This window comes from Melanotaenia boesemani, chromosome 19 (genome assembly GCF_017639745.1).
Source record: "Melanotaenia boesemani isolate fMelBoe1 chromosome 19, fMelBoe1.pri, whole genome shotgun sequence".
Taxonomy (NCBI): Eukaryota; Metazoa; Chordata; class Actinopteri; order Atheriniformes; family Melanotaeniidae; genus Melanotaenia; species Melanotaenia boesemani.
The window spans coordinates 4,834,573-4,861,330 of record NC_055700.1 but is presented as its reverse complement, the minus strand read 5'-3'; the positions used below and the strand labels follow the sequence as shown (position 1 = coordinate 4,861,330).

At 38.7% G+C, this 26,758-nt stretch overlaps 2 protein-coding genes across 7 annotated transcripts; one reads left to right on the top strand and one right to left on the bottom strand.

Moving 5' to 3' along the window:
• Window positions 1-800: 800 nt before the first annotated feature.
• Window positions 801-21,486, bottom strand: dmtn (dematin actin binding protein). 5 transcript variants are annotated; one of them, XM_041969299.1, is made up of 16 exons: window positions 21,227-21,486; window positions 16,109-16,155; window positions 15,800-15,880; window positions 15,012-15,155; window positions 14,786-14,830; window positions 12,429-12,537; window positions 10,270-10,314; window positions 10,062-10,196; window positions 9,886-9,980; window positions 8,787-8,892; window positions 8,654-8,703; window positions 8,481-8,526; window positions 7,839-7,846; window positions 4,419-4,484; window positions 3,713-3,793; window positions 801-2,150 (listed from the first exon to the last, which is right to left on the bottom strand). In XM_041969299.1, the coding sequence occupies exons 2-16, from the start codon at window positions 16,115-16,117 to the stop codon at window positions 2,037-2,039; spliced, it is 1,134 nt and encodes a 377-aa protein (XP_041825233.1). In that variant the 5' UTR covers window positions 16,118-16,155; window positions 21,227-21,486; the 3' UTR covers window positions 801-2,036. The 5 variants fall into 5 exon arrangements, with proteins under 5 accessions (XP_041825233.1, XP_041825234.1, XP_041825235.1 ...); XM_041969303.1 differs by having other exon boundaries at window positions 2,016-2,150; window positions 3,713-3,758; XM_041969300.1 differs by lacking the exon at window positions 4,419-4,484.
• Window positions 21,487-23,349: 1,863 nt separating this feature from the next.
• On the top strand, window positions 23,350-26,336 carry pbdc1 (polysaccharide biosynthesis domain containing 1). Of its 2 annotated transcripts, XM_041969318.1 has the most exons (6): window positions 23,350-23,415; window positions 24,063-24,128; window positions 24,299-24,358; window positions 25,586-25,726; window positions 25,808-25,919; window positions 25,998-26,336. In XM_041969318.1, the coding sequence occupies exons 1-6, from the start codon at window positions 23,386-23,388 to the stop codon at window positions 26,087-26,089; spliced, it is 501 nt and encodes a 166-aa protein (XP_041825252.1). In that variant the 5' UTR covers window positions 23,350-23,385; the 3' UTR covers window positions 26,090-26,336. The 2 variants fall into 2 exon arrangements, with proteins under 2 accessions (XP_041825252.1, XP_041825253.1); XM_041969319.1 differs by lacking the exon at window positions 24,299-24,358.
• Window positions 26,337-26,758: the final 422 nt, after the last annotated feature.

The following is a 26,758-nucleotide window of genomic DNA, read 5'->3' as shown; positions in this document are numbered from 1 at the left end:
TCAATAATAAAACAAAGTAATTAAAGTCAGTTTATTCTAAAGTTCTACTTTTAAGTAGATTTTCTGGCTTAATTTTGAAAGTGTGCGTTTAGTGCACATGGTCACCTCATGTTTATGTTACCTGTGTGATCATTTCCTCCACAGATTTGATCACATCTTCTTACTCTGTCTGGTTTTGAGTATATTTAGTCTTTTGGTTATTTTTCCCGCACTTGATTTGTGTATTTAGTCATTTAAATTCTCTTTGCAGCAGCTTTCTGATGACTTTAAGGGTAATTTTGTGTCTTCCTTATGACAGTTTTTGTCATCAGTTTTTATATCTTTACTTTTCAGTTTTATTTTGTTGTTTTGTGTCTTTGTTTTTTATCTTCTGTCTCATTTGTGTTTTCGTCATTTCATGTCTTTATGTGGTAGTTTTGTAAGTCTTTGTGTTGTCTACTCTGTTTTTTTAAGTAGTTTTTGTGTCTTTTTTATCAGTTTGTCTACTATAGTTTGTGTTTTATGTCACTTGATCTTCCTGATCATTCTGGCTTCAGATTTTTGTTGTTTTGTCTGCTTTTCTGTTTTTTTCTCTCTGTTTTGTGTCTCTGTCGTTATCTTTTGTTATCCTGGTTGCTGTGTGTCTGTATGTTTGGGACCCTGCTGATGTAAGACTGACTCTCAGGCTTTCGGGCGATAAACTTCATCTGAACAGATAAAAACTTCCAGGTACTCCACACTGAGTACTACAGAGTACTACAGCACACTGTGTTCTGTAGTTCTGGTCAGTGCTGTGATGCATTAAAGAACACAAAAACAAGTTCTTGTTTACCAGATTTATTTGAGTCGTACAACAGAAACGGAGGATTAAGTGGTGAATAAATGGAGATACGTCCTCCACCTGTGCAGGTGATACAGACTGCTCTTTTAAAACTTCAGGTGAGGACAAACATCATAGGTGCTCATTAAAAAGACTAAAACATCTCACAGTGAAAACACAATAAATAAAAGCTGGATATAATAAATTAAAACACGGACAGCTGCTGGCGAGTCTTCTGTCTAGTCAGTCAGCTGTCATTCAAGTCAGAGAGCAGAGATGTGTCAGGGTGGCTTCCTGAAGAGAGATCTGAGCTGGTATCACAAAGCTGCTTGCAGCAATAACACAGGCGGCGTCTCGGACGACATCCTCGGGTTTGTAACGTAATCTTAGAGCGCCCTCTGCTTTACCAAATATAGCAAGTCGCTTTTCCCTCCTCAGGTTGCTGTTTCTTCTACATTAGTCCAATTTGTGAGCTGATCACCTCTAACAGTGTTTTTAAGTTAATTTCCCAGACTTCTTATTTCTTTTTTTGGCATGAAAATGTCATATCTGAAAACACCTCGTGTGAAAGCAACTAAAATTAACTAAAAGTCTGTATCGTATAGCTATTAACTTATTACACGTTCATATGCGGAAAAGTTACATTTAAAAAGTTTAGATTTCTTATGAGACAGTAATATGTGCAAAAAGTGAGTTTTTTTGTTTTTTTTAGCCAGGATTAATGGTTCTGGGATGTTTTTTTGGGGTAAAATTGGGTGGAAACGGCTGCAGAAGATGTTAGATTTCTTCTGGAGATGCTTCAGAGACTAATCATACCCTTGTCGCCAAGGCAACGAGCCTGGGTCAGGTGAATCAGTTTCATGATACCAGAAAACTAAGATGTCGACCTCTGTAGGACCAACAGATGGAGGATGATGATGATGGAGATAATGTTGGGGGAGGTGAGCAGATATATAATAGTGATGAATTGCAAGCAGTGGTTGCTATAAGTGCAGCACAGGTAATATGTCAGTGCATCAGTTAAGGTTAGACTGAGTGGATCAGAACCAGCCATCATCAAACACCCTGATCCACGAGGGGCTCGTCGCTCATCGGTGGGACATGACTGGTTAGTAGGATGAAGATGAATCGCTCTGCGTGTTTGCTGATTGGATATTTGAATTTATGGCCTGTTTCTCCTCCTCCTTTCAAAGCAGGAGATTCCTCAAGTATTTGTTCGGAGTGAGATCACTTCCTGTTAGAAAAGCAAAGCTTTCTTCTTCAGCTCGTTTCGTCTCCATAACGACAGGCGGTCAAACTCGGCCATGGGCATCCCAAACACCTGCTGGAACTCCTCTGGAGTGAGGTGCCTCTGATGGGCCAGAAAACCAAATCAGACCAGAATCAGTCATTTTCCCCACCAGAAGGAACTAATACCAGTTCTCAGGCTGGTGCTAACCCACGCATGTACCTCAGATACTCATCTGATGACTTGGTTGCATTAGCATAGCGAGGCTAACAGCTGCTCTAAACTGGCCCATGTTGTTTTCATTCACTAAAAACCCACAAACACCTGCTTACATCTGAATTTTGAATGCAATGTGGACGTGTTTCATTGGTATTCCGTCCCACGTCAAACAGCCCTGCAGTAATAATATAATTCAGCACGAATGGTAAAGCAACACCTGGAGGTGAAGGCTAATGTTCAGTCATCTCACATGGATGTTTTGAAACTGCTAGCAACATCTCAGACAAAAAAAGAGAAGTGATTGATCAGGTTTACCATCTGTAATACTGTCATGTTCTCTGGGAGGTAGAGGTTTACTGGATCCGTAAATCGTAGACTTCAGAGTACATTCAGTGTTGGGCCAGTTTCTAAATATCACAACTTAAAGATAGTCTAGTTTACTGGACCATGAGACAGAGTAATGGCGAATCTATCAAGCTCATCTCAGTCCGTGTCCATGAGTTGTTGCTGTCAGATGCTGATAAACATGAGGAAAAATGAGCTGTGCCTGATTTTTGTTGCCCCAACCACAGCATAATCAGTATGAACGCATCTTGGTTGTGTTCTTATTCATGCTGAGCCCAACTAGAGCTGATTTACAACCATATCCACCAGTTATTTAATGCAGAACTGAATGCCGATTAAACACTTTCATACTACAGTCAGGAGCCAGATGTTAGCAGGTGCTAGTTTATCTGTCTGATAAAGCCATTCTAATCAGAAATTATCATACAGCCTGTAGGCAGAACCAGAGCATGAGGACTGAACTGTGCTGTCATACATGGCTTCTGAAGCTTAAGATGTAAATGCAGAGATGTCTTTCATGATTTGAGGATGCTTTAAATTTGGAGGTCTAACACAAGGTTCCCTTAACAAGAAGGCATCAATGTCTATAAGAGAGACTTTATTTCTCATAAAAGTAGCTCATATTGCTCTTTAGTGGTTTACAAATTGGTGGACTACAGTAGAAGTCGTCACTCCCCATTAGATATTTTTCAAATTTTGTATTTTAGTTCATGCATGAAGAACATCTTTGCACTGCATGTTTGACTTCTGTCCATGAGGTGTACGGCTGTAGATTGCATAATTTTTCTAATTCTTTTTAATGTTTTGCATAAAATGAACAAGCACTTGTCCGTGTGTGTGTACACACACGTCATTGTCACACGGACTGTAAATAAATAAACAGTAAATAGGTCATTTGTTCATGCAAAAATCGCATTTTGACAACCTCTGTATTGTGAAAACCTCATGCAGCCATGGAAACCAGAGCTTGGAAACACATTTCTATTTTTTTGAACTGAAAGCCAAAACCAACGGAGAGTAAATTAAACTGAGACCAAAAGATCTTGTAAGAAAACATTAGATCTGAAACTGACAAACACCCAAGATACAGCATTGATGTCATTCAGGGAGCCCATACTCACCTCCAGCCGAGTGCGGTCAACTCCTGGAGGCAGCTTGGAGCGCCCCCTGTGGGTTACAATCAGTGCTTGATATGGATAGATCTGATCAGCAGAAGGAGAAACACACAGTGTGTCATTAACCTGAGCAGGAAATTCACAAGTACTGAAACTACACTGTTCTAGGGCATAGAACATAATCATTATTCCAGTATTGACATGCATAATGTGGGCATGAAACAGGACAAGCAAGATGTATTAATGAGGTTCTCCTTGTTTTTTTTGCATGTTCTTCAGCTAGCCGTCACGCACGTGCAGAAGAGGAATGCAGCCTCGTTAATACAGACTGACAAATACAAACGTATTTGTTTAGATATCCCATGTCACATGTTATATGCTTTAACATGTTTAGCAAATATCATGCAGCCCTACACTGTTCAACTACTCATAAGTTTTGCTTAAATAATCCCCTTTGATTGAGATATGACAAAGTATGAATTTAAACATGATAAAGTCTAAATAATCTCTTAAAGACAGTCAAAACAATTAAAAAGAGAGAAGAAATATTGTCACTTTTAATAAGACAGAATCTTAAAAATCTCCAGTTCATGTTTTTCCTACTTGAATCAACTTTGTGTAACATTTGGAAACAGCTGTTGTCTGACATCTGCTCTAAATGAACGTGAGACATGTAGGTTTCTGCATCTGATCTGGGTTCAGCAGATCTCACCTTCTGCTCCAGGATGCTCGGCAGAGAGTTTCCTCTGTCCATGCGCTCCCTCCGAGCCTCTCCGTTCTACACAAACACATTTCAGACACACTCCGTACAACAAATGCTGCCATGTGTTGAACATAAAGAGCACCAACGAGAAGCTGAGCCATCAGCGAGCAAGATAAAGGGGCCTGGTGACATCGTTATGCAGATTTCACACAAACACACATCTGTTGGATTAATTTGCCTGTTGTCTCTCTAAAGGTCAGAACAACTTCAATATGCACTCGAGGACTATGGAAGCAAATGACGCTGCTGCAGGAGATCCTGCAGATGTTTTCGACATGTCTGCTCCTGAAGGTTAATTTTAGTGTTTCTTTTCACGGAGACTGAAGACAAACGTTTAAAATAATTAAAGTAGAAGTTCAGAGGCTGTTTCCATAAAATATAAAAATGCTTTACTTAAGTTTGCCAGTCGAAGTCCAGTTTCTCTTTAGTGTAAAAACTGGATCTTAAAAATTTTACAGGAAAAGAAATGCTGCTATCTTTATTGTCACAAGACACATTGTTGATCTGTGGACATAAAATACTTAACCTCTTCTTCACAAGGTCCTTTTTTTCTAGCTCTTGTCCGAAACGACACACACACACACACACACACAAAAACGTATATCTTCACAACTACAAGGGCTGTATGTATAATCTTGGTCTCAAAGGAATGCTGAGACATGTCAGATTACTGCAGTGATGCCCAACCTTGGTCCTCAATGCCCACTATCCTGCAAGGATTAGATGTTTCCCTGCTGCAACACACCTGATTCAAATGAAATGGATCTCTGACAAGCTCTGCACAAGTCTGCTATTGAGCCATTAATTTGAGTCAGATGTGCTGCAGCAGGGAAACATCAAATTTCTGCAGGACAGTGGGCCTTAAGGACTGGAGCTGGGAATCCCTGTGTTACTGTGACCCCAGGATTTTAGTATGTTCTATGTTAGGATTGATGCTTCCCAGGGTGTGCAAAGATCTTCTGTACTGTACATATCTCATGCTGCACCTTTACAAGGGGATCTAGTCAAGAAGAGGTTGTTTAGGTACTGACTGGTGTGATCATTAACTAAAGCAGTTATGCAAATAAAGAAACTGTCTGCAGGTCTAATATATCCTCTAAAATCAGTTGTTTATAGCTGAGCATGTCTCTGTTAATTTCTTTAATTCATCACATTAAACCATAAATTAAATCCTTTATGCAATAGTTTAATTTTAAGAGATTCCTTAAAGTGAGACTACACAAGTTTCCAGACTTAAAACTGTGTTTCCAACTTGTTTAGCTGGCCTGTGACTTTCACTATGCATATTCCCTGCAGCGTCCCGAGGCTGAGAGACCGCACTTTCAATTTTTGCTTTTATTTTCCAGCCCGGGGCATCACGTGACAGCTGCACTTCATGGCACTACATCACATGCTAGCCACACAGTGCACCACTGCTGATTCAGCATAGAAATGCAAGAGGATATAATTGGAGGAAGAGACGAAAAGAATGATGGTCACTGATCAAGATAAGACAGGAATTAACATCGGACTAGCTGTAGAGATAACAGAGAAGACGCAGGATGAAAGACGGATGCAGAATTAGCCGTCGTTAGGGGGCACCAAATCTGCTGAAGTGCAGTAGTGGGGCTTTAACAGGTAAGTAAGGTTGGTTTGATCTTCCGATTTTATCTTAAAGACATTTTAACTCACTGTTTTTTTTTGTTACTGACTCGTGTCTTTAGAAAGATTCAAGAAAACCACACTTCTGCCCCAATAAGCACTGACTTCTTGTTTCTCCGAATCAGAGTGCAGCGACCCAGAGACACAACAGACTCATTAATGAGAAATAAAAAAGGCTGAAATGAAGCACAATGGTCCTCTCAGTCCTCAGGCAGTGAATCCCTTACTGAAGTTTTCATTCATTTTCTTGTTTAGTTTATTTTTACTCCGATGCAAGAATCAGCAATAATAAAACCTGATGATGATCTGTATAGACGTGGGAAAATAGTGAACTGCAAATATGAATGCAAGTTAAACTGATTCTTACAGGTCATCCACAAATAAGCTTGAGGTTTTATATTCATTAAACAGAATTAAATGTTACTTATTTGTTACTACAACTGCTGTTTCTCTTCACAGCACAATAATAAATTAATTTATGTGGCTGGCCGATGCAAACATGTGACAGTCCAATAAAAGGAAATATGGAGTGTACAAAGAAAAATGACCCAAGTTACAAATAAGAGAAAAAAATGCAAGCGTTTGTGATAAAACAATAATTATTTTCTAAATTTTAAATCAAAATTTGTAAATGTTAGAGAAAAAGCTTAGTAGAAAGTCACAGCTTAGGTTTGATAATGTTAGTGTGTTGTGGTAAAATTATCTCTTTAGTTACTCAAAACACACAAAAATCCATTGTATCCAAAAAAAGCAAATTATTAAAAAAAAATTCCTTCAAGAAAATATAAATTTGCATTCCTTCTGATACGCACCGCGGTGCACCCGGTGTGAACCAAACCATTTATTAAAATGACCGTGAATGGCCTTTAAAGGCCAATTTCCACCAGGTGTGCATGCGCTGCGTTCCAGCCGGGCCGCGGCCTTCCCTGCTGTTCACGGCCATTTTAAAATGGTTTGGTTCACATCAGGTGTGTGTCAGAAGCGTCCCAGAAGTGTCTGGTTGCGGCTCTCTTCTAAACTTGCGCACCATGCAGATTTGCGCTCGCTGAACTATGTAAGCATTATGTCGTTAATGGGTCAGGGTGTGTCAGTTAATACCAGCCCTGCGAATGAGTGACACTCAAAAAGTGCCAGAAGAGACGATGAAAAAGAGTCCTGACATGAACATGCTAATGTTCACGTCTAACTGTTTAGTAGTAGATCTACGGTAAAAGCGTAAAGCGTCTCATGTAGCTAAAAGATCAACTTACAAGATACTAAACTACAACTTGGCTTTTTATTCTGTCTTTACATCCTGCAGGGGAGAGCGGGGTCATAGATCTGGCAAGTATCTCATTAAGTCAGAAAAACAGTTTTTTTTTTTAAATTATCAACAGATTTTTTTTTTTTAGGTAAAATTATCTGTATAAAATTCTGAAAGACAGCTTTCTCTTCCAGGTGAATGCAATATATTTCTGTTAGTTTTTTTTTTATTCCTTTATAAATTCCATATTTTTTTTTGTCTTTTGTTTTTTTTTGTTTTCACTCCTCCGTACACACTAACCCAGTAAAAAACAATTCATCAAGGGATCCAAACTGATCAGGACAGGATTCGATAACATGCTGTGACAGGGTTTGTGCAAGTTAGTGCAGCGCTGCAGCAGGTTGAAATGGTCATGCACACGTACGCACACACACAAAACAGACACACACACACACACACAAAAAAAACTAAAAACATACACTCACCTGAGCAGCTGCAAATCCCAACAAGACCACAAAGAGGATCAAAACAGGGAAGAAAGTCATTGGAAACATGAGTCTACACTTTGTTCAAGTTCATCACCATTGCAGCTGATTTATATCAGGAAACATTCATAGTTCCTTTTTAAAGATGCTTTTAACAATTTTCTACACAAAATTTTAAGCCAAAATCAACTTTTCTCACCAAAATATGGTCAAAATTTGGATTTTTAGAATAGCACCAGTAAAAACTTTGTTCCTTGACACATGATGATAAAAATACTAAATGTAAGGGTGGAAAACTATCAGAAACCTCTTAAATAAGGAGGATAACATAGTTTTTTTTTCGTGGATTTTGTTGACCGGTGTGATGCCAGTCTACCAGATACCAGTACCAGTCTACTGCCACAGAAGGTTTTAACATCTTTTTTTCAAGGTAAAGGAGAGTAAACGAATGAAACCCTCTGAGAAATAACAGATTTATAATCCACCACAGTATTCAGCGTATCATAAACCTGCAGACACCGAAGCAGTAAACATCAGGTGTTGTTGAACTATGCTGTGTCTCAACATGTTTTAATGTAAGAGAAGCTGCAGAAAGTCAGTTTCCTTTCAATCAGCTGCATTTATGGAAGTGAAGACTCCTACCTGGTTGTCCTTTATCTCCATCTGTGGAAAACTCTGCTGACTGCATCTGAAACACATCGGTTTTGGTGTAATTTACACTCCAGAATGTTTTATTTTTTAATTTTCTTTTATAGATGTTGAAAGGAATCTGCCACTTTCGTCAGTGTGTTTATATGCGGAGGTAAAAGTCTTACTCTGGTCAGGCCGGAGCGTGAAGGAGACTTTGATTCACCTGCTGACAAACCTGCCAGTCCGAGAGAAAAGAATTCAGCCTGAGAGGAGATTCATCCTGAAGCTGAGACGTCTGAAGATGACGGATCAACTTACTGCTGTTCATATGTGTTCTGTCGGGCAGCGACTGCGTCTTCCTCCGGAAGTGAACGCCTTTCTCCTTCTCCTCCTTCAGGATCATACGGCCTAGGTTGGACTTTATCTGGAGTCGAACCAACAAAGGAAACACAATGCTGTTAGCCATGACATCTGTAAGTCATTACATGGTTAGTGCTTAGCTTGAAGGGAGCATGCCATTAAATAAAAAACTTTTTCTGAGCTTGTGAGCATGTATTTGGATGTCTAAAGTCACCACCAACCCAAAAATACCAACACATCACATCCCTGTCCGTTTATCTCCATCCACAACTAGACATCACGGTGCATTCAAGCAAATTCTCATCAGTAGTTATAGTTATCTTATAAAAGAAATGAGCTAATAATGTTCTATCCTGGCTATCTGATTGATTCTGTATTATAAAAAACAAATAAGAAGTTACCTAAAGTTTCTAGAGGTAGATGTGCTCACACACTCTTCCCTCCGTCTGTTTTTAAACATACCGACTTAATTTATAAAGCACAAAATGCAAAATGTAACTGAATACTTAAAACTATAAGAAACTATATAAAACATGTCATAAAACACATAAGGGCCACTAAAATCCAACACAACGAGACCAATTAAAACAAAGATCAAATAGAGAAACTAGGACTAGTTGGGTTTTAAACACATCATTCCTGTAGCCAGTGTCATAGCCTCTAAACAGCGAATCAGTATGTGTGATGGTTATTTTGCATGTTTGAAGAGCAGGACGAGCTGGAGTGTGTGAGCAGGTCTGTATCTGTTCGACCCATGAAAATAGGATTTGATTTTATCACAAAAACTTTGTAAACAGCTTAAAATGAAGCAGATACATGAAACTGAAGCTTTTTGCGGGGGGGGGGGGGGCTATAGTTCTGTGCTGACGACATGATGCATCAATGTTAATCCAGATTAAAACGATGCTCATTGTCCATCTGAACATAATTAAACTAAAGATTGACGTCTGATGACGATGATGTGACAGTTAATCGCTCCTGATAGATTTTATTAATTATTGTCTGGTTGGTGGGGTATGCTGGGGGTAGATGCAAAGCAGGTGCTGGGATCACGAACCTTCTCCAGCTCCTGCTCCTGCAACGTCTTGGCTTCTTCTGTCAGGTCTTCAAACTCGTCTTCCTCTGGCAGCTTCTTCTTCCTCCACTCGATCTCTGTACGAGTTCAGTGTTGGAATGAAAGCACTCACAATGTGAGCTGTCAGCATGCAAAGGTTTAATATGTGTGTGAGTTACCCATGGCCGCCAGCGAGGGGGGGCAGGGCCAGTACTCTGTCTCAATCTTGGACGGTTGGTTGGGGTCCGGAGGCTGAGCTGCTGGAAACTTGGCAGACTGAATCACCCCGCTGCCTTCTGCATGTTTGTGGATGTCTGCAGGACAGAGAGCATCGTCTGAGTGAAGAAAGCCAACAGAGACGTGACGGCGACAGAAACGAGCGCTCACCCTGTTTGTAGATGGGAGGCTTCCTGTAGATGTTGGAGCCGTTATCTGATAAAGAACAAGGACTGGATTCAGACAAAGGAACTGTTTTTCTGACAGAATTTCAACACAAACTAAGCAAAAGAAAAAGCTAATGAAACTGGCAAATAAATTATGTTTATTATTTCAAAGTCTTTATTATATATAAAAGATTACTAAAATTCTAAAATTGGATTCACTGAGATACAGAATAATATTAAGCTTGCTGTACATGCAGTAATTCTAATGGAAAGTAATGTTAAAGTTAAAAAAGAAAGTAAACTAGCATACGTGTGGACCTTCATTGTTATTATTATTAGTTTTATTTACTAAGAAACTAACTATTGTTGTATAGAGTGTCGCACAGCTGAATACAGACTTTCATCATTTACACATTTGCTGCATCTCCTTTGTACAGTGGAGTCAAACTACCATTAATGCAGTTAAAGTTAAGAAAAAAAAACAAAACAGCAAAAAGTTGTGTGTGTGCTTGTTTTGCTCATGTTGTAGACATAGATCAAGGTTTAAGTTGATGTTATCAGAATACTTAATTAATCCTGGAGGAAACTGCGTGCACACAGTCGCTCCATACCAAATACAGAAATGATAAGATAAAGATAAAAATCACAATAAAAAAAAATTAAAATTAGCTACAGATAGAGGATTAATCCTGACAGTGAGTAATATGTACAGTATTATCTATTTGATAGACAGTAAAATGTTAATGCAGTGCAAGGTGCAAATGTATAACAGTGGATGCTGTGGCTATATGGAGGAGTTGTACAGTTTGATGGCCGCTGGTAGGAATGATCTCCTGTGTTGTTTTTAGGTGGTATCAGTCTCTCACTGAATGCACTCCCATGAGTGATCAGCAGGTTGTGAAGCGGGTGGGAGGTATTGTTCAGTATTGCCTTTATTATGGACAACAATCTCCTCTCCGACACCCCCGGCAGAGAGTCCAGCTCCATCCCCACCACGTTACTGGCTTTGCGGATCAGTTTGTTTGTGTCTACAACCCTCAGCCTGCTGCCCCAAAATGCAACAGCATAGATGATAGCACTGGCCACAACAGACTCATAAAACATCCTAAGCAGTGTTTGGCAGATGTTAAACGACCTTAGCCGCCTCAAAAGATAGAGCCGGCTCTGGCTCTTCTTGTAAAGTACTAGTACTGCTGTTAAGGGTATGGAAGTCAGTTGAAATGATGAAACAGAAGCACAGCTAAGGACCTGTGTCTGACTGGTCCAACAAGGACCTTAAGGACTCAGGGTGTAACATTACATCGATCTACACAGATTCAATGATCAGAGATACAGAAGAACTGATTCAAATAAAAGTATCAATCAAAAATTGATCATTTGTAAAACGTACTTAAAGTAAGAAATAAGACAAACATTAAATCTTTATTCACTTACACCTCTAAGTACTATCCAGGGATATAAAGTCCTCCACACAGTAGTGTACGGCTTGGTTTTCCATTACAGAGAGCGTGGCCTCAAAGACGGTGGGATCAGCTGTTTATCTAAGCAGCCGTGGTGAAGCTGCGGTGATGCAGGCCAGACAAACACCCTTGCTGTGATTGATTCAGCAGATACTTTTTCAGCGTGAGGTAATACCAGAATAAATAGAATCGGTGCACCAAAGATGCTCCTTCTTGGGTTCAGATTGGGGCTGAAGTGTAAACTGAGGTTAAATCAAGGGTTGCTTTTGGATAAGATTGATCTTCATTAATTTTAGTGTCTTTTAATGTCGCTTTGGACACATTTCAGTTTGAAACCAGTGGTGGAAATTGTCCGCACTTATATGGTAAACTGGGAGGATATTTGGGGTGTTTTTTATTTCTTCAAAAGCATATTTGGAGCCATTTTTAATGCATTTAAAATACATTATGTCAACAAATCCCCCCAGTTACTCAAAGTCAAATACCGTGTGTGTTTGCTTTTATCTTATAACAGCGTCAAAACCTGACAGATCAACAAACGATGGTTTTCAAAAGTTGAATAAGACTTCTTTTAAACAGTTAGGACTTGGTTTTATGGTTAAAGATAAGATTAGGTTAGGTTTAGGGAGAGGTTTAGTTATTCAGTCATGATTGTAAAGGTATGAGTCAATGACGAGTTCCCACAAATGTGTGTGAGAGTTACCTGGTCGGTGGAAATGCTGCAGGCTGGCGCTGATCTTGCGTCCAGGCTGTAGCTGCAGCGTAGACCCTCCAGGTGATCCACTCTCACTCTCTGCTTTACGACTTTTTACCTGAACAAAAGACAATCTGTTTAACCTGACCGGACAGCTCAGTCTGACAGAATAACCAGGTTCCTTTCACTGAGCACTTCCATCAGTTAAACTTAACATCTTTTCCTCTTATTTAAAATCAACCATTGATAATTTAACTAAACTGAACTCATATAAACATCCACACACCACTGTGTAGCCATGTGTAATCCAGAAACTGAACGTCTGGAGGGCATCAGCTACGCTTCAGTCGCCTCCACACAAACACTTTCTGTTCTCAGTAGCTGCAGGCAGGCTGCAGCATCAAATGTCACATTTTTAACACAGTGAGGAAGACAAAGCAGTGATTGAAGCTGAACCCCCAGACCAGTCAAGTCCCATCCAAGGTTGATGCGCTCCATAGAGGCGGAGGACATTTCTGACGGGTCACTGGTGTTTCATCTGCTGTGTTAAACTTCCGTAACTGACCACTAACCAATATCTTTATTTTATATTGATTTTAATATTAAACTTTTGGTATAATTTACATCAGAGTTTCCAAATAAACTGTTTTAATCACCAGCCAAACGGGTTGGTAGATTCCAAAAATTACCAGCTAAATTAGTGGTCAAAGTGCAACTGAATGCATTTAATTATACATGTGTCTTCAAAATTTTTATTATTGTCTTTTTTAATATAAAAATGCCAAAAAAAAACAAAAAATAAACAAGACCATTCTCTTTTCCACCTCTCTGCAATCTCTGTCTCCAGGCTGTCCAAGTGACTTTGGGCAGAACTTTTAAATTCTCCACCTTAAAATGATTTATCACAACAATAAAAAGGTTTGTTTGTTTATTTAATTATATTTTTACATAAAGTTTTTTTTCTTAGTCAAACACCAGCCACTCACAACCCTAAAGCCATTTTGTAATTAATGACCTCTTTTCTTTCAACCTCCTCTTTCATCATCGACACTCTCCCCTTCCTCCTTTCTTTTCTTATAACCAGCCTCGTTCTTTACACCACTAACCCTGATTAGCATCGCTTTGAGAAGTAAACAATAAAGTTTAATTTTTTTAGGAAAAACATCTTATGCCTCCGTGGGAGGAAGAAATAATTTAAACTTAATAAATCCAAATTTAAAAAAAAAAGGTTGAGATATTTTACCAACTTCAATGTTCTTAGAATGAAGACTGGCATCATAGACGTCTTTAGAAGATGCTCCTTCTATACCTAATCCTGACACCCTTACCTGCCACCATATAATCTACTGATTGTATAATCTTTCAGAACACCATTATTTATCGTTTTTTTTAACATTTCTCTTATTTTTTAAAAACGATTTGCTTCTACTTTCTAAGTACAATTAAGTTGATCAGCGAATATAATAAAAATCAAAGGTTTAAACAAATAAACAGATTTAAGTTTTTATTAGAAAACCTCCAAGCACCACTGGGAGTAATGTACATTTACAGGAGAACCCAAATTCCTTCACTTTGTGTGGGATGAGAGTGATGCAGTGCATTCATAACTGAAACAACTCATAGACCTCACTGCCTCAGCACCTTCAGAGCCGTAAGAAGGACATGCATATGGTATATTTTAATCTATGGTAGACTTTATTTACTTACAATATTGGAATAATGGGTTAAAAACTGCAGATTAAACATCAAATCATGTCTCTTTTTCTATAATGGGAGAGTTTTGAACAACATGCATTAAAGTAGCACTGTGTAACTTTCTGACCTTAAAAATATGTTTCTGACTCCTCTGGGTGGCACTGTGGTATTTATTATATACATTCCTGGAGCATCGCTGCCCTCCAACGTCTCAAAGCTGAGAAACCGCAATTCACAACTTTGTGTTTCAGCCTGTCCAGTCTGCTTTACGAACCACGTCACACACCAGCGACTGGATATCAACACAGTGGCCGTTTTTAACGAGCACCATGCCTGACTCATCTCTTGCTTTTATTTATTTTCTTTTACGAATGAACCATGTTGCACTAAGAAACAGCCAGTGTGGTAATATCTGGTTGCTGGCATGTAATGCAGTGTGTAAAGCAAAACTCAGCTGCAACGTGATGCTCCAGGCTGGACCATAAAGTTATGAAGTGCGGTTTCTCAGCCTCGGGGTGCTGCAGGGCAACTACAACTCCATGAATGTGCATAAAAAATGTCAGTGTGCCATCAAAACAAGTCAGAAACATATATTTTTAAGGTAAAAAAGTTTCACAGAGCTACTTTAACGTTTGTTGAGGAAACACAAAGCATCCTGGGGCATCTCTTACCTCAGGAGACATGGTGGGAGACGTGGGCGTAGGAGACAGTGAGCGCTGCAGAGACAGAGATGATCAGTTAACTGTCATAAAACAGGAACTTAATCAGCTTCACAAAGAGGATGTTCAACCCAAAATGTGTCTGTTGCTACAGAAATGAACTCAGAATGTAAGTTAATTAATCTGCTCCACAGACGGCTGCATTGTGTCCTGCTAGAGCACTACACTGTGAGCGTACCTCTCTGCGAGGCGGGTCAAGAGGCGAGAAGCTCAGGTGTGGTTGGTAGGTCATCAGATCGGGTCTCTCCACCTGCAGGATGGCTTTATCTCTAGGCAGCGCTGCCAGGTCTTTGTAACCCACAACCTGGTCATTCAAACGGGCCTGAAGACCAGCACATGCATCAGAACACCATCTGTTACTGAACAACTAATACCACAACACAGAGTCACTGAAAGGTCACAGGTAAATCTCAAACATATTATGAACATTAAAAATAAATATTAAATATGAATCTGAAATGTGTCAGGACCTCTGTGACTCATTTTAACAATGGTCCTGCAGCCAGTAGTTAATTTTAAATGAATCAGAATTACTTAAGCATTAAACAAAAATCTGCTAATCCCCACACTTTAAAAAGTTTTAGCAAATTTGTATAAGAAAAGAGACTAGTCAGTTAATATGATCATTTAAACCGTTTATGTATTTACTTTTGGTATAAAACATTATTTTCAGCAGCATAGTTTTGTTCATAAAAAAAATTCATCAGCACAGCAACTGTTAGATAAATGTTTTATAATTTGCAGCATAATATTTTATAACTTGAACTTTAATAAAAAAAAAGTTCTGAAGAAATTATTTTCTGCCTTCACCAACCAAGTTTTTGTATTTAGAAAACAGAAACAAACACGATTCTATGTTTGGTGTAGTTGGATAGTGTCACGTTTATTATTGTGTTACGTTAAATTCCTTTTAATTACACTTGTTTCATAGAAATGGGGTTTGGACATTTGATTTCTGATGTTTACCATGATGCCAGAAGCTGGAGACCCTGGGGCGCTGGGGCCCCTGGAGGATGGCAGGTTGACCGGGGTTACCCGTCCCTCCACCTGTGAGGACATCACACACATTCAGAGGATTAAACTGATTCTGTTTCATTCAAGCTGAGACATAATTTCATGTTTCCTGCATTTAATAATTCACAAATGTCAAAGAAATAAAGTTTGGTACCCAAAGCTGGAGGTAAAGCTTTGCATTTATAAAAATATTTTGAATGTCTCGTATTAAAAGAGGATTTTTATGGCAGCTGTCATTGATGAAGCAGGATGATTGATTACCTTCTGCATGGCTGGTAGAAAACCTCCTCCTGTTTGGTTTAAAGCAGCTGGAAAGACACGAGACAGGGTGAATCAGTAAATCACTACTTGCTGTCCCATTATAACATTTTACTAAGCATGACGTTAAGAATGACTCATCTGGAGTCTGAGTAGAAATCAAACCGATGGCATTTCAATCCATCCACATTTTAAGGGTGAAAAGCTCAACAAAGTGGCTTTTAAGCAGCGATCAGGAGATGATGAGGCACGTAGCTGAGACTACTTTTCAGAAGCAACTTTACCCGCTTTTAATGCTCAATAATAAACTAACCACTGGCTGACTTGTAGTTTAACATATCAAAGCTGTGACAAAAGCGTCCCAGTTGGTTAAACCCACCGTAGTCTTTCTAATCATGGCTGCCAAAAAAAAAAAAAAAAAAAAATGCCGTCGTAGCAGATGAAAGGCTTTGAAAGACTTGTTAGTTCAGATCAGGCAGCGGCGTGGACCACCAACCATGTCTCAGCCTGTCAGTGGGAATTAACTAGCTCGCTAATAACAGTACAGTTTGATCAGGTATTAACGTGTTGCTGGTTGGTGTTAGTATTAAATTATTATATTCAGCATTGAATAGTCATAGTCATTTATTTAGACTTTATTTTTCTCCTAAAAAAAATTTAAAAAGTACCTTTGTCAGCTTTTTTTCTTTTCTTAATTTTAAACTTACTCTCATTTAGCTCCAGCTCCACGTTTAGTCTGTTTTCTATTCTGTCATTACTGCAGCTTATTTTCTACCCAGTTTCCTTTGCTCTCTGCCAGGTGTTCATTACAGCTTCGTGTTGTCTCTGTTTGCAAACCTTAAATGTATGTTTTTATGTCTGGGCTCTGCTTCATGCATCACGAGCTCTTCTGTTTCAAAGGTTCAACAAGATGTGAATAACTGTGGCAACCCCAGAGCAAAAGTCTATGGAAAATGTCCCTCAATGACAAGTTCAATGGCATATTCAGAACATGATCAAACTGCATTTGTTCATCTTTGCTCACATATTTATTTTAATATAAAGGAATTCCCAATAAACTGCTGTATGTTTATGTTGTCAGACGGAGAAAAAAGCCTGAAACTGACTGAAAAGCAGCTCATCTGTGGTCCCAAAAACCATCTTCTTACTTCTGATAAAATCTTTTTATATTTTTATTAATTCATTTTTATAAATTGCATCATCGTAGAGAGACGTCAGTGCTGGTGATGCAATCACATGTATGATGGTCACCCAAAGAGAAAGTAAGTAAAGTCAGAACATTTTCTAACACGGTCCAAAGCTTTATAACACATCTTTAGGACAAAATTAAGCATGGTCAATGGTTCTAATATAAACTATCCAGTTTCCTTTATTTGCTGTTAGTTTGGTGTCCCTATGTTTGCTCTTCTTTTGTTAACAGCCACACTACCGATTCTGTTCATATTTTTGAGCCATTTTTGCAGTTTTAACTAAGTTGTCTGTCTCATTTTATGATTTTTATTTCCAGTAAAGGGGCTGTTTGCCATGTTTAATATACTAAACTGTTTAAAACTACACAATGCAGGTGTCATGAGTGTTCTCTGTCCTTGAATCTGTATGATGGGGTTTTGTCACCATATATCTGTTCTGTAATGATACTGTGGAAGCTGTGATTCCTCCGTCAGAGCTGGTCTCACTGTCTGACCTTTAAATTGGGTCACATAATGAGATTGTCCTTATCCATGTGTACAAATTATGCTCTGCAGAACAATACAGGGTCTTTCCTGCATGTACATGGATTATGGCTGCCCGCATGATGGAATCATTTGGTGCAACAGATCTGTGTATTTTGCTGAACTCACATCATGAATTAGTGCTGTTACTTTATAGTTTGAGTTTTTTTGTTTGTCAAAGAGAAGTTATCAGGAAAGTTTGTTTGTTCTTTTGTTAATATAATTACAAAATAAACAAAAAAACTCATGTTTTGAAGGAAAAACCTGGTACTTGCAAGGTGAACTAATGCAAAGTGACCTTGAATTTCAGCATCGCCAGTGATGGATTCAGTTGTTGACGACTAATGCAAATGAAGGCATGATTGGTGTGTTTTACAACATGGGAAGAAAATTGATCAGCTGACTGTTAAAGAGAAGTTAAACACAAGAAGAGCTTAATGATGGAGGCGGATTCTCTAATCAGGAAACACAAATGTTCTGATATTGGCTCTATGAAGCATTACCAAGTTCAGTGTAGATCAGCTTATGAATGCTGGTGAATTTGAGCTGTGTTCAGAACAAATGATCCATTTTCAAACCTTTAAACTCCGACAGACAACTCATCCCTCAGGGGAGAGGCAAGACATGATGGGACAAGGAGACTGAGACTCCAGAGAGTCTGATAGAGGCCTGGCTGTTATCAGAGCCGCCTCATGGGGCGGCCGGTGGTGATGGTGCTGGTGGAGGGGTAGTTGTACTCACAGGAAACACACCTTGTATCTTAACAACATGAGAGTCTGTCTACTAATGCTTCTACTGGGGGGAGGATATCCTTCGCTAAAAGATCCCGACTTCCTGTGAACTAACCTTTCATCTCCTCCTCCTCTCCTGTTTATCAGCTCCCCCAGCCGAGCCAACGCCCAGCCGCTCCTCAACTGTTACTGCCGTGGTTACACTCCTCCCTCCAGAGATTCGACACAACACAGCCCCTAAAGCTTCGTCTGTTCCCAACCATCACATGTCACCAGCTTAGCCATAAAAACTGACATCAGATCAGCCAGAGAGGATCCATCCTCAGCTGAACTCAGTCTGGACTGACTGGGAAGCAGCTCCCTTCAGAACAGCTTCATGTTTAACATATAGTAGAAATACCAGACAAGCATGAGTGTTGATGTTAGCTTAGCATAGAGACTGGAAACAGGTGGGAACATTAGCAACTCCTAAAAAACAAAAAGCAGCTCAAACTGAGAGCTAAGAGAAACGTTAGTGATCAGTTTACATCTCTGGGGTCAGTTTTAGTCTCCTCAGCGACATTTGGTGTCTCGTTATGCTTATTTGTGTATTTGTTGTCATCTTTCTCTTTTTTTAATGCTTTTAGTTTCACATTTGTGTCTCTGTGGTGATTTTCTGTGTCTCGTACTCATTTTTTGGATCTCTGTGGTCATTTTGCAGGACTGTGTGTGGTTACTTAGCAGATGTTTGGGATTATTCTTGTCCCTTGTTATTGTCATTTTGCATCTGCATGTGGTAATTTTAGCTGTAGAAGTAGCTGCTCTTTATCTCTTTACTATCAGATTTCTGTTACATCTTGAAGGTTAACTCAGGGGGCCACTCCTGTCTCTTTGGACCCCCCAGTGAGGCTTCAGACTCCAGTTTAAATGATCAGTAAGAGTATTGATTGACTTTCAGATGGTTTTCACTTATCGCAGTTTGTGAAGTAACAGAAAAATGTTTCTGTTAATTAAAATGTGCAGATGGGAGCAGAGGAAGCTGTACTCAGTTATACTGCTCCTGGGTGTTTGTGTGTATGTGTGTGTGTGTCTTATCCTTATCACAGAGAGCTTTTAGCTGCCAGAGAACAGCATGTGTGGTTGACTAATGGACCACACACACACTCACACACACACACGGTTTAGAAGTGATCGGCTGAATGTAGAAAATCTGACAGGATCCAACATCTCAGTGTCAGTTTCTGAGCAGGAAGCTAATAAAGTTAATTGATTAATGGCTTTAGTTACTGATTGCTTTCATTAATGGCTAGATGACATTTCAGTCATGTTACTGAACTAGCTGATGCCCCAGAAAGCTCAGATCTGACACCCTCACATGATCAGTTTATGATCACTGGCAGAAAAGGAACAAATCTTCACATCAAAGAATCTACAAATAGAAAAAGATGGGTTTTTTTTTTGCTTAAAATATGTTATTTGATGTTAAATTCTGATCTGATTTTAAAAACTGATCTCTGAGAGGAGGGCAAGACAGCATGAGTGATTTCTGATCATCAATAAATAGCTTAAGTTGTTTCTGTAAAAAGAAATGTTCACATTTCCTGATTTCAGCATCTCACATGTCAGTGTTTGCTGATACGATTACATCTTTTCTACATTAAATTCATTTTCTTTGGTTTTTTACTCTTATTCAGATAAGCTAAGACATTTTTTTAAATGAGAACTTGCCTCTGGGGATGTGGATCAATAAAGTGTCTCCAGGAAGTGACGTTAGCTTGTTTCAGCCTTTCCAGAGTAAAAATTTGATGCTTTTGTCAAATATGATCCATTTCTTACAGAACCTCACTTTAAAACATTTTGTGTCATAGCTATCATTTAAGAGTTGCAGGGAAACAGAAAATTTAACTATGCTGCATTTTTACTGTTTTTCCGATGATTTATTAACCTAATTAAGGAAATTTTCATTTAAATCAACTTAAAATAGCAAAAATCTGCAAGTTCTAACAATCTGTTATGAGATATATATTTTTTAATTTCAAGCAGATCTAAATATTTGTGAAATTTAACAACAAAATAGAAAAAACACCCTTGATGTACTAAATATTTGTTGGTTCTTTTACTCAGCTGTGACAGTAAAATCAATTACTTTGGTTTTTAGTGTTTATCATTAATCAAAAAGTCAAACTATAATGGATAAGTTGCATTATTGTTGTTGTGGCATTTTAAGGCTTTAATTATTCATCCTTGTCAGATAAACCATCAGGTACTGGTTCCTGGAGTCAATTAACAGGATGCTGAAAGTATTTTGGTTTTTGTTTAGTCTAGCAAGCCTTTCCCCTCTTCATCTCTGGTGATTTAAAGCTTCAGATTTATATTAGCTAATAATTTACAGACACAGCAGTAGATGAAGAAACGCCACATGAGCATCTGAAGAGGAGCTTCATCTCTGAATATCCACCGGGCCCGAAGCTGAAACCCCCCCAAAACACCCACAAATCAGCTGTTTTCACAGAAACGTGAGGAAGACGACGGTACGGCGGCATCTGAAGGCGCTGCTGTGGGACATGTGGCCTACAGGATCCGAGGCTTCGTGGATGAAGAAGAGGAGGGTGAGGAGACAAGTGCGTCTGCAGCGACGCGATGAAAACAGCAGAAACCCCGCGTGATACCCGGATAAATGAAGAGGAAGATGAGCTTACCTCCAAACAACACCGGAGAGAAAACATCCAGGAGAGAAAAGAGACGCTCCAAGGTAGAAGGAGGAGGTGGGGGGGAGGATGCTGGGTGGAGGAGGAAGAGGAGGTGCAGGCTGCCTTTAAAGCCCAAGCTGCTGTGACCCCAGGAGGAAGAGGAGGAGGAGGAGAGGAAGCTGTTTTCCTGTTGCTCCAGCGGGTCGGTCCACTCTGATGTAAGGAGAGGGGAGCGAACAATAAGCTCCGTATTATGACGCTGCGTAACGACTAAACACAGCGAGCACGCGCCCATCCTCCTGCAGCGTGCGCACGAGACAATGATTAGAGGGTCCCGGTATTTCTGGTACAGACAAACACACACAAACCCAGAAAACAGAGACAGAAATAATGACATGTTAAATGTCTGAGGACATAAATAAAGATTCACTAAAGTCTTCGCGGTGTTGGCTATTTTAAAACAGACTGGAGATTAGAAGAAGAAGAAGAAAAAGAAGAAGAAGAAGATTAGAAGAAGAAGAAGAAGAAGAAGAAGAAGAAGAAGAAGAAGAAGAAAACAGTCTTAATGAACATTGATTCTAAACAGGTTAAATAGCAAAATGTTAAATCCACCTTCTTAACACTAACAATCATTTTTATTGCAGAACAGAACCATCAGAGATTTTCTGGGTCTTTACTGACATCAGTGAACAGAATTAAATGAATAACTAAATAAATACGACGGGAATCAGTGATTTAGGGTAAAAATGAACGAGCGAAACATGTTAAATGAACATTTCCTCTAAATTGTCAACAAGTTTGTAGGATGTGGTCAGCAAAAACTTTTATTTAAATAAAAAAAGCGCCATATAACAGAAATTAACACATAAGATAACAGTTTACGCGTTAATTTAGCTTGTCAATATTAATTTGCAACCATGAACCTCGATCACTTCTAACCTGACAAACATGTTAAAATGATAATTACAACAAGGGAGCTCCACAGAGAAGAGTTAAATAGTTATATTACTGTATGGTGGCTGAGGTAACTGCGAGATTTTCTGTCACACTGATTTAAAAACTATATTAAATGAAGGAAGAACAAGTTTCTATCAGAAAATAAAATTACATGGAAAATGTAATATATCCAAAACATAGCGCAATAAACCACAAGTTTTAAAAAATACAAATTCTTTCAAGTTGACCAGTTTTATTTAGATAACATTTAGATGCAGAACAAACACATTTAGATGGCAAATTAATACATCTTCTCAGGATTAATCAGTTGTAAATGTCTTGTTTTCTTGAACATCTATCAGAGCAAATAGCCATTAAAAAAATCTTTAATTTTTTTAGATTAATTTCTTAGCCTATTTTCCTGTTTATGTTTTTTAATGTAATCATATTTCATTAAACCTTTAATCAGCTTTTTATTGCAGGTCATCAATAGAATTTCAACATCTGACTAAATTACGATGACTATTGTCACTAATGATAAAAAATAAAAATGATAAGTTAAGAAAATCAAGAAAGATAAAATACCCAAATAAAAACACAAATGATTGATTTCTTAAAAATTCTGGAGTTGATTTAAAAGACATTATAGAATTTACAAACTGCATTACTGGGTATATCTGGAAAAAATGTCTGTTATTCACATGTTTATAAAAGTGTAATAGGCTATTTCTAACTCCATAAACATGGAATTAATAGACTTGTACATTTTTTTTACTATTGTTTTTGTTGTTTTTAGGATATACAAAGAAGAAGAAACTGTGTTTAAAACAAAAACTTTTTTCATATTGAAGTTTTATCTTGTCTCGATGTAAATTTACCCATTTACCCTTTAATGCATATGACGTCACTTGGTGTCAAAGTTTAATGCAGAGATCCTTTCTAAAAAGTAAGAGCCATACATCACAACCAAGATATTAATTTACACACAAGTCTAATATCAGAGACGCTAGTTCAACACTTACTCATCCTTAAACGCGTTTCCTCTCCGATAATTTTAATATTTCATATATATATATATTCTTTCTTTTACGTCCACAAATAAATTCACGATTGAATACTGTAGTATTTTAACATGTGGACGAGTCAATATGGCGACACAACGCATGCGTATAGATCATGTTAAAGTTAAGCAGTACCACATTAACGCTATAGACGATCTTTGTTTTACAGACATGGCGTCTGACAACGGACTGGCCGCTCTGGTAGGATTTCTAAACTCGAATACAATTTTATTTAGATTTAATCAGATTTTTGTCCATTAGTGCCTCAAACTCAGCGTCTGAAACGAGTCCGACCCAAGAAAATACACAAAAGTCAACGTTTTACGAAAGCATCGCGAGAGTTAGCATATATAGCTAACGGTAGCTAGCTGAAAGGAAAACACGTGTGGATAACATCTGTGGGGAGTCACGTGTTCATAATGTCATCCTCTGTGAAATTATGATGTCAAGACTTTGTGCTTATTTACACGAAGATTATTCATCCACTCATTTAGCTGTTTAGACTGTTTGTGTTATCAGCTGTTCTCAGATCCGTTCTGTGGCCGGAACTCATCTGTTTTGATTTTATTTATCAGAAAAAGTCACTGACACTAGATCTAATAGATCACAGGCATATGAAGAAGTATATTTATACAAAAAGTGTTGGATTTTCTGCTGGTCTTAACATCACAATTTAATAGATCGATTATACTTTTAAGTGTTAGTGAACGAGGAAACTTGTGGACTCAAAACAAACCCCAAACACTGCAGGTGTAAACACCACACTGTTCAGTTCAGGTTGCTGTCATCGTCAGACACACACTCAGTGAGAGCTATGTGTGTGATTGTATGTTTATGTGTGTTCACAGGGAGTGGAGGGAGCCTCAGCAGCTGCACATGCTCTCTCCCTACCAGCAGAAGCTTATGGAAATGATGTAAGTCCTTATCATCTTGCACTTTCACAAAACAGATGTTTTTAATGTTGGGGCATTTGTTTCTCACATCATTTGACGCCATCATATGATGGTCTGAATATTTCAACAGATATTTAATTAATTTGTTCAGGGTTGCTATGATGAATCTAAACCTTTGTGTTTATTTTCAGCCCCGGCTTGAAGTCATGTGGGCGATGAAGGCCTATAACCACGCAGAGGTTTACTTCAATGTAATGTACCAGTTTGTTGTCGTCTATACACATCGCACACATCCATCTTAAAACATTTGCAGGTTTTTGCGTCAACATACAGTACTATGCCAAAATCTTGATCCTGTCCTCATTTCTTTAGATCTTTCCAGGAAAGGAGGAAATGGGTGAAATACAAACAACAAACAGTTTTTTACCAAATCTACAGAGCTAAAAATTAATATTTGGTCTGAGCAACTTTATCTTCCAACACAGTAGTAAGTAATGTTGGAAAAGTTCTCCAGACTTCTTGAAGGACTTTCCAGTTTCCTTCTGTAGGTGCTGGCTGCCTCCATCAGAGCTGTTGCCACTGGTTTTCAGTCCAGTTCTTGTGTCATGTGACATACCTCAGCCTTTTCTCCCCGTTTCCCTTCCTTAATATTGGCTTGGCAGCCATGTTTCCGTGGAGACCATTTCTGATGAGCCGTCAGCCAACGGTAGATGGAACAACTAAAGGTCCAGATGAACCTCTCAAGTCTTTACTGGATTTGTTTCTATTTCTTAAGGACTTCATTTTCTGATGTTTCAGATTTTTTGGCCTGTCACATCTTCTTTTGTCTTCCACGTGTCCAGTTTCTGCCACCTTGCGGAGATACGCCAAACGGCTCGTTGGGAATCACCTTAATGCTGCATAACTTTTTCTGTCTGTCCAGCTGTGTTATCGTAAGAAAGTCTGATATCCTGGAAGGAAAAAATAAAAAAAATTAAGCCTGGATCATGAAACCCTACATTATATAATAACCAGCATTACTACATTATGTATTTCCAGCTACAGAAGATTTTTTTCGTCATCATCATCAGTTACTTTTACTGTACTCACAACTGTCCTTTTTATCATTAATTGTAATTATTCACTTTTATTTCAGCTTTTCTAACAGTTAAAATTTACTCATTCTGTCACCAGTTACAGCAAAGTCACTTCAGTTTCTTCTTTTAATTAAATTCCTATTTATCTTCTTTGTTGAGCTGCTCTTCACCGAACTCTTTAACTCATAAGCTGCTTTAGAATCGCACGTTTCTGCTTTACAAAGACCGTTTTTACACAGTTATCTTGCACTCTGCCTCCATACGAACTCTAAACAGACTCGTACAGTTTCTTGATTTTCTGCATCATATTTGCCTGTAAACCCAACATTGGGTGTTTCCAGGTAATCAGTGATAATAATCTGTAACCTGATTGGTGAGGATTCGGTTCTGATCTGCTTTTAGCTCATTTCATCCGTCGATCCGAAGTTCCTGAAGCTGACGAAGCTTGACGACAAAATCTACTCGAGCTTCAGGGAAACCTTTAAAGAGCTGGACGTGAAGCAGCTGAAAGAAGACGACCTGAAGTCTGACGAAGCCAAAGAGGTCAGTTTTTTCCCGATTAACACAAACGCGATGCAACAATAAAACTGAACTGTGCTCGTCTGTGTGTGTGTGTGTGTGCAGAGGTGGCGTCCGTTCTGTAACCAGTTCGAGGGACTGGTGGAGGATTTTAACTATGGCACTCTGCTGCGTCTGGACTGTGAGAAGGACTACTCCGAGGAAAACACCATATTTGGTGAGTCTGAACTTCAGAGTGAAGGTTGACTTTGTTGCTAAAAACACTAATTAAATGTGGTTTTGTCGTCCTTTTCAGCCACCAGGGTCCAGTTTTTTGCTGTCGAGATTGCCCGCAACAGAGAAGGCTACAATGATGTTGTTTTCACATCTAAACGGTCAAAGAGCTAGCCTTCAGGTAAACCGGTAAAGACCCACCCAGCTGTACTCACCAGGACCCTGTAGTCAGATTCTGCGAGTACTGCGGGTTCGTTGGTTATAAATCAATGAGTCAAAGCATCTGAGAGAGAAAAAAAGGCACAGAACTGTTTACAAACCCACTTTTTGTATTTAAATTTCCCTTGTGCCTGTTTCCAACGCTTGTTTATTTTAAGTTGCATTTTTGTGTTTAACAGAAAAATTAAAAGTCTTCTGCAAATCACTTGTGGTTATTTTATGTTTGTGTGCAAGAACAATGTGTTTCAGCTGAACCTTCTCCTTGCTGCTGGTCTTTCCTCTGCAGTAACACTATAGAAACAGCTGGGAACAGGTTAGAAAAAAAGATTATCAGCTCTTCATCCATAAGAATCAAATGTCGGCGGGACTGGAGGGGTTGGTTGGTTTTCACTGACCCACATCTGGTAGAACAACAACTCCTGTCAAGAGAAAACTGCATCAAACAAACAAATCGACACTTGAAAGCGTCTGAGTGTAGTACCACTGGTCTCCACTAGATGTCTTCAAAACGTCTGTCCATCCAAACCTCAAATCTTTTCTCAAACCTCATGCAAAAACCTTTTGTATGTTTTATCTGTTAATATGTCTACATATGTATGGCTGTTTGCATTAGTTATTACATAC